General features: G+C 36.2%; 1 protein-coding gene across 1 annotated transcript; it reads left to right on the top strand.

Annotated features, from left to right (window-relative positions):
* Positions 1-229: 229 nt before the first annotated feature.
* Smp_003000 (putative cell division protein kinase 9-B (EC 2.7.11.22) (EC 2.7.11.23) (Cyclin-dependent kinase 9-B)) lies at positions 230-5,616 on the top strand (the record flags this gene model as incomplete). The annotated part of the gene is made up of 5 exons (XM_018797006.1): positions 230-466; positions 506-596; positions 633-789; positions 1,815-2,082; positions 4,879-5,616. The coding sequence occupies 5 exons, from the start codon at positions 230-232 to the stop codon at positions 5,401-5,403; spliced, it is 1,278 nt and encodes a 425-aa protein (XP_018652091.1). The 3' UTR covers positions 5,404-5,616.
* Between the last annotated feature and the right edge of the window lie 2,160 nt (positions 5,617-7,776).

Raw genomic sequence — 7,776 nt, 5'->3', positions numbered from 1 at the left:
CTTTTTTAAATAAGGAAGTATTCCACTCAAAACGTCAATTTTAGTTCTGATTTTTTTATTACTGATATTCATCCCAAAAATGTCACGTTTTTTTTGGTTAGATTAATTCTTGTAGATACATGGTAATAATCTCATGTTGTCTGACTACTAATTTCAGCTCAATCATTTCATCAACTCATAACAGAGGCTTGGCAAATATCAAACAGAATAAGATGCGGCTGAAGTCTCTATGGATGACTGTGAATTAGATTTGTTATTAAAAGAGTTGGAGGCTGATTATACGGATGCCCTTAAATATGTTGATCGTGAATTGGAGAAAAAAACCACCACCTTGGTGGTTGATGATTATGAGCGACTTCAGAAAATCGGCCAAGGAACATTTGGTGAAGTGTTCAAAGTTCGCCACAGAGTTACTAAACAACATTATGCTTTGAAACGACTTAAAACTGAACAAGAAACAGAAGGTGTAAGTAAACTTTTACCATTATTTCTCTAATGTGTATAGTTTCCAGTTACTGCTCTGCGTGAAATTAGAATTCTTAGCTCGCTTTCCCATGAAAATGTTGTGCGTTTGCGAGGCGTTTGTCATAAAAAAGGTATACTGTTCATCCAATATTGATTTTAATCTACAGCTGCCCCTTCTAGCAACTACCGATACGAGTTCTATCTTCTGTTCGACATTTGTGAGCATGATCTAGCAGGTCTATTAGCTCAAAAAGTTGAGTTCAGTCTCCCGGTGAAGAAAAGCATAATGCAACAGTTGCTTACGGGTCTTTACTTTTTACACAAGTAAATATCATCTTCAAATGGCTAAGTGTTTTTAACTTTTTCATTTTAAAATAAACTGTTTGTTATAATAGGATTACTGATTAATTATTAAAAACCCCACTTTCAAACATCAAGTCACCCATTCGATCCTAACCTCACCTATATTATTTCAAGCAACCGGATATTACGAATGGTCATCATTGTGTGTAAATATATAGTTCCTTTTATAACATCTTCAAACCCTAGTCTTTTCGATCACTGCTCATACTCTTACTACTTCTACCACTATAGGATTTAAATCGATAACTGGATCTTTGTGCTAATGGGGTATGGCAACTCGAACCGATTTACGTACGTACGAAGTTTTACGTTGTGACTGACTGACTGATTGGTATAGTTCCATTTCTAGTAAAAAATAGCCTGACGATAAGCAATGAACTTCTGGTATTTTGGTATTTCGTGGGCGGTTTTTTTAGCAAAATGGTAAGAGCACAGTATCATTATAAATTGTTTACTAGTTTTTGTATTATCCGTATGCACTTAAAGGAATAAAAGAATATTTTCATGTAAATAGTACATACTAAATTTTTACGGTTTACAAATGCATACTCGTGTATATTATGGAAACAACCTCCAACGATAAAGTTCCTTGATCTTATTAACTGATGAACAACTTCTTTTAGCTAGAACTTAATTTTTAATGATACTTAACAAGTAAAGAATAGTTTAGTAGTAAGAGCATTCGGATACATCCTTTGAGTTCTCCTGAAACCTTTTCCAAATGTAAGTTCTAGGTTGCTAAGTTCATCCACTAGCATATCTATAAAAAATTTTTGCCACCTATGATTTGCATATCAATCTCAAGTATAGGAGTTAAATTACTCAACTTTCACATACAAACCCGATAGTACGACCCATAATCCAACCATTTTGATTTATAGAGTATCCCTAATTTTAACCCAAGAAGTCTAATCCCAACTAGCGTTTAGATTCACTTCATTATTTTAAATACTATTCATTTTTTATTATTTTCTAACATCTTGTAGAAATAATGTTCTTCATCGTGACTTAAAAACATCTAACATACTAATTGATCGTGAAGGTGTTTTAAAAATAGCAGATTTTGGTTTGGCAAGGCTTACTGTCAGTTCTATTCGACCTGACCGTGCTTCTCGTTATACTGGTCGCGTAGTAACTTTATGGTATCGACCTCCAGAAATCTTGCTCAATGATCGTTATTATGGAAGACCGGTAGATATATGGGGTGCTGGATGCATTATGGCTGAGCTTTGGACAAACTACCCAATTATGCAAGTAAGTAATTGGTGAATAAACTTTTCATGTACTTAAGGTTATTCAAAACGACAAGCTTCATTTTGGTTTGTTGGTGACACATATCCACCTTAACAAAATCATACTTCATATTTAGTTGTTATTGTATGTAGACGTGAAAAAATCTTACTGAAATAGTGGCAATAAAAAAGACCAGTCGGATAATCTACTTTGACGAATGAGCTAGATAATTTTCATTCGGATATGTTAGGGGATGTTTTTGTTGAATCATTCTGCGTCAGAATAGACATTGATTTTACAACATAGGTAAGACTGACATATTCCTCTTAATAGTAAGTGTTCTGAATTGTCACTTTCTTACAATCAATCATGACCCCCAAATGCCCTGGTACAGCCGAGAGTAGAGAGGGCCCGCCCTCTCTCTCGAAATGCTCTCACATGGCCACGCGTATATAGCTTCTGCCAGAGAAGTCCTACTCACTGCCTTTTGCTGGCGAGGGTGTTGTTTACGAAATTCAGAGGACGAAAAGCTAATGTCCGGCCCTTTAACCGGGTTGGTGGACACGGCGAGTCCACCTAGGAGAGTTGGAAAACCCTGATTCCAAACCAATGGTGCACATGGGCTCCAGTATCCTGAAGGAACAAATGGCGTATTAATCAATTATTGGTCACCGGCTACCATGGGACTGCATATCTTTACGATGCTCCACTACCTTGTGGATCAGACCTGTAGGTCAAAGGCTCCGGTTGTGGCCCCCTAAGCAAACCATCTGCCTCGGTTTGAACACCAGGGCAGTATCACAGACCTCACACAAATCAAATAAGATTTGTTTGGCGCATATATATCTGGTGCTCTTTTGTACCAATATTTATGTGTTCAAATAAAAAAATAAGTCGGGGTATATGTGTTGGGATGATCCTGCAACTTTCTCGCAAGTGACATAACAAGCTCAGGGGTCATCAAGGAGCATTTCAACCAATCAGCGATTAATTAGAAGTTATGTGAAGTTATGTTACTAAAATAACGAAAATGGAAAAGTCACATGTGGAGATCCTGATTGGCTGATTTATACACTGCTACTATGTTTAGCAGTGTTCTAGACCTTTCAGTAAAACTCAAGGACTCTTAAATTACTATAAAATCCCCATATTTTCTGTACATAAATGAACCCTGTAGTAAAGTGCTTCCCTCACACTTTGTGCCTTTTCTCTGGTCTTCAACTCGGTGTATAGTTCTAGCTCAGGGGTACGGAACTAGCTTAGGGAAGCGAATATAGCGTTCACAATCGGCCAGACGTAACAATATGGACACATGAGTACGCACCCATATCTCCTTTCCACTAACCTCCGTCACCAAACAGAATGAGATCCGAAGTAGTTAACTTCAACAGGAGGAAATTCGCATCAGTCTCGTCAGCTGTACATAAGTAAGGAGAGGTCATCATTTGTTGAACTAACCTCATGTTCAGTTGCCAGCGTATCACACATTTTCTTATCTATCGTCTTACGGTGCTTAAATTTTCTTACAATTTCATTTTTCTCGTGAATTGCAGCTAGAATTTGAGACGAACCGCTATATCCTTCATCATGGTCATATTGTCTAGTCACTGATTCAGTCACTAACTGATAGGCTGGCAATATTATTGGATGCTTACAAGAAGCCGACAACTCAGTGTTCTTTAGGGTTGCATACTATCTTAGTTTGTGTTTAGCTTAATAATAGACATTCTTTAAGAGATAACGTTTTATTTCTCTGACCATTCGTAGATTAATTTCTTACCAAGAGAACCACAAATTGACTAAGAATACGTAGACGATCTATTCTTAGTGAGGATGCTAACAAAATGTAGTCTTCTAAACACAATAATTAACAATGCAAGAATGTTTGGGACGCGATTTTCTCCCTTTAAATGCAAAATGTTGCTTGAAAACTAGTATCCGTCAACGCATAAACTAGTGGTAAGGAGTCGAGTTCATCGACTACTGTACTTGGAAGTTTCATCAGCTCTGATTGGTTTATGTTTGACTAAATCTTGACACAGATTCGAAACGCTCAGTTTGTTTCTGTCAACTTGCATCCTTGTAGCGTAGACAATATGTCTGTTTCCCAACGAAATCCTGCACAGTAGTCCTCTCTTTTTCACACCGCGACTGTGAAATACTGTCTGTTAAAACGAATACTCACAGGCTGCTATTATTTGATCATATATATCGTTGGTGCATTTTAGGAAAGTTGAGTACTACCCATAGCTAGCAAATATGTTAATGAGGTTGTAAATCTTGGTCGACTGAGGTGGTTGAGACGTGTTAATTGGCTTACTGTAAACCGTAACATCTGTAACACAAAGATCTAATTTGATTTAAAAGAAATGAAATAATTATATAACATGGGATTTACTTCATATTGGTGAATCCAACTATTTATCCTGTATGATTTATGTGTTGAACTGTCATTATTAACTACTCATGGTGATCATTTGGTTGTTGACTTCAGTCGAGGTATATGTACACGACATTGAGCCACATGGTTTTGGTGTGAAAACGAATGATAGTCTCATTGAACTCATAAACCGATCTAAGTTAGATCACGATCGAAAACTAATAATGACTAATGATAATATATGGCTATCTAAACGAGAACAGATGAAGTTGTGGTGAGGGAAGCCTAGACCTGCTGATTCATAAATTATTTGATTATTCGAACACTTATTTCTGAACGTATTTACCTTATATGACCTCTAACAAAATTCATAAGATTTTGTTTCAAGATAACTTGGTTTATTTTGAATTCCCTCTTCTTTTTTTTATATCTTAAAGGGTGAAAATGAACTTCTTCAACTTAATTTAATTATTCAACTATGTGGTTCTATTACACCGGAGGTTTGGCCAACTGTTCAAAATTTAGAAACTTATCAAAAAATAAAATTACCTAAAGATGTTAAACGTCATGTTAAAGAAAAATTAACACCACAAATTTCATGTCCATCAGCTGTTGATTTAATTGATAAATTATTAGTATTAGATCCAAATAAACGTCTTAATGCTGATCAAGCTTTATCACATGATTTTTTTCATGAAGATCCACCTCCTGGTGATTTAAGTTGCCTTTCAAAGAATGGTGCTTCATTTTTAGAATATTTAGGACAAGCTAATAGAGCTAGACGTGGATTAGCAAATAATTATCGTCATATTGCTAATGCTAATTTCCCAACTAGGCGAGGTCTAAATGTTATGGTTCCAGGACCAGTGCCAAATCAACCAATTATTAATCAATCATATCAACGTTATCGTGGTCTTCCACCAGATCAAGATTCATCTAATATTAATGATCGTATATTTTAATCAGAATAAAAGGGTCCATTATGTAATTTTGTGTATATTGCATTTTTTTTTTACAAAAAATTGATTCCAGTTAGTCTGCAGAAGCAGTAGAATATTGTGATAACTACCCATAACAATAACAACAACAACACCAACAACCTATGCAGAGTTTATTTCAGTCCCCCTAAGATTTGTATTTTTCTAGTCTCATTAAAAATTATAGTGTGAATAATTTGTGATGCTGAATTGTAATGATGATGATGATAACTCTATGATGAGTGCATTTTGTTCTCTTGTTTTTTTCTTCTGTAATTTGATATTTGTTAGTCTACTCAACAACAACAACAACAAAAAATTTTCTTTTTCCCTCTCTTATTAGTTTTTAATCATCAGGATGGCAACAACAAAAAAAGTATCTCAGATATAAATTATAATTGGTACAAAGTATGCATTGTAAATTTGAATGTTTAAACAAGCTTAGAATGTAGTCATCTATTTAGACAATATAAGATTTAGGATAAGTTGGTTCGTATATCTTGGGATCATTGAGTAAGTAATGCAGTTGTAAGGAAACGGGTACTAGGTAAGGATGGCAAATCAATTGATGAAGTAGTAAAACTTCATCAGTTGAGATAGATGGGACACGTGTTACATATACCCAACCACCGACTGCCCCGACGTGCAATGCCTTATGGTGTAGGAGTAGGTTGGAAGAAAGCTAGGGGCGGCCAGACCAAAACGTGGCATAAATCCATGAAGTCGCTGACAAGTGGACTGAGCCATGTTGGTAGGTGTAGACTACCTGGTTGGGATTCGCGAGATGATAACAACCGATGGTTAGAGACCTTGAATGACATGGCTCAAAATCGTTTGCAATGGCGAAGGTGCATCCACTCTTTGTGTTCTGCTAAATTCTAATCTTCTGAATTCTTCATGTCCATTTCTTTTTTCTCTTTCCGGACTAATTTCTCTGGATTATACTCTTTGAATAAAATTTTCAAACCCTAATCTTTCGGATTACTGTTTATACTCTTACTACTTCTACCACTATGGGATTTGAATCGACAACTGCATCTGTGTGTTAATGCGGTATAGCGACCCGAACTGATGTACGTACGTACGAAGTTCTACGTTGTGACTGACTGACTAGGATAAGTTGCATCAGTCGAAATTGTCACAACACAATAAGGAAAATTTAACAGATTCCTTAATAAATGAAAGCACTAAACACATAGGGATATGGTTATCGTCTAGGATCAAGCGAATCTGTCCAATAACAAAATAGATGAAGAACTATTCATCTTCGATAGGCCCTCATCAAAAATGGTTATCCACCTAGGTTCGTCGATAGCAACTTAACACCTAGACTTCATCAGGAATAAGCTTTGACAGTGCAGAAGTAAACTTTGTTTATGAATATGGAATTTAAAGGAAACACGGCTGCTGAAATCCTGAATAAACGGATTCCAAAATCGTTGAATAAAACTTCCTACGCAGCTAAGCTTCGAATTGTTTTCTTTAGCTGGCCTACCATTCGGGGTGTGTTAAGGATAAACTTTCGCTTTGGGCCACATCAATGTGTATCTATAAATTTACTTGCTCATGTGGGGCACGTTACATAGGCCGCACAAAGCGATCACTTTCCAAACGCATCTTGGAACACTATTCGGCTTGGTTGTTAAAACGAGAATGTAAAAAGATAACTAGTTAAATACAAGAGCATTTAATTAACTGTGGACATATCGCTCCAAAAGACTCCTCTTTTAAAGTAATCTATGGAGTCAAAGTAACCGGATCGAAGGGGGTTCGAATCAATATTTTATGCACTGCTGAGGCATCGGTAATCCACAAACTCAAGTCTGAACTTTGCATGCAGAAACGATTTGTCCAACCTTTCACCCTTCCTTAGCTCAATTCACTCAATGAGTATGTTTCTGGTTGTCGTTTTTTTTCTTTTCTGCACTTATATTTGATTATCAGTTTTTTGTTTTTTTAAAATTACTGTTTTACAATTTAAACTCTAATCAGTTATTATTATTATCCTATACAAGTTCTCTTGATTATTATTATGACCTTTGTGTTTGTCGCTTTTCTTCATATTTGTCAATTGGACTATCTGACCCATAAATTATTTTCTTCCTTACGCCTTGATTAGTACGTAACCTCATTTGTTATTTATTGTCGAATCAATTTATAATACAATCTTTCATAGTCCCCTGTAGAGACATATATTTTTATGGTTGAAAGCAGAGTCGATTGAAGGAAACCTGGAAGCACTGGACGGCCGTTTCGTCCTGTTATGGGACTCCTCAGCAGTGCGCATCCACGACCTCACCTCACGAGATTCGAACCCATGACCTACCAGTCTCGTGCCAGAGCACTTAATCGATAGAC

The sequence above is a fragment of the Schistosoma mansoni genome, chromosome 4 (assembly GCF_000237925.1).
Source record: "Schistosoma mansoni strain Puerto Rico chromosome 4, complete genome".
In the NCBI taxonomy this organism is placed as follows: Eukaryota; Metazoa; Platyhelminthes; class Trematoda; order Strigeidida; family Schistosomatidae; genus Schistosoma; species Schistosoma mansoni.
The sequence above is the reverse complement of the archived record's forward strand: the minus strand, read 5'-3'. Positions and strand labels throughout refer to the sequence as shown.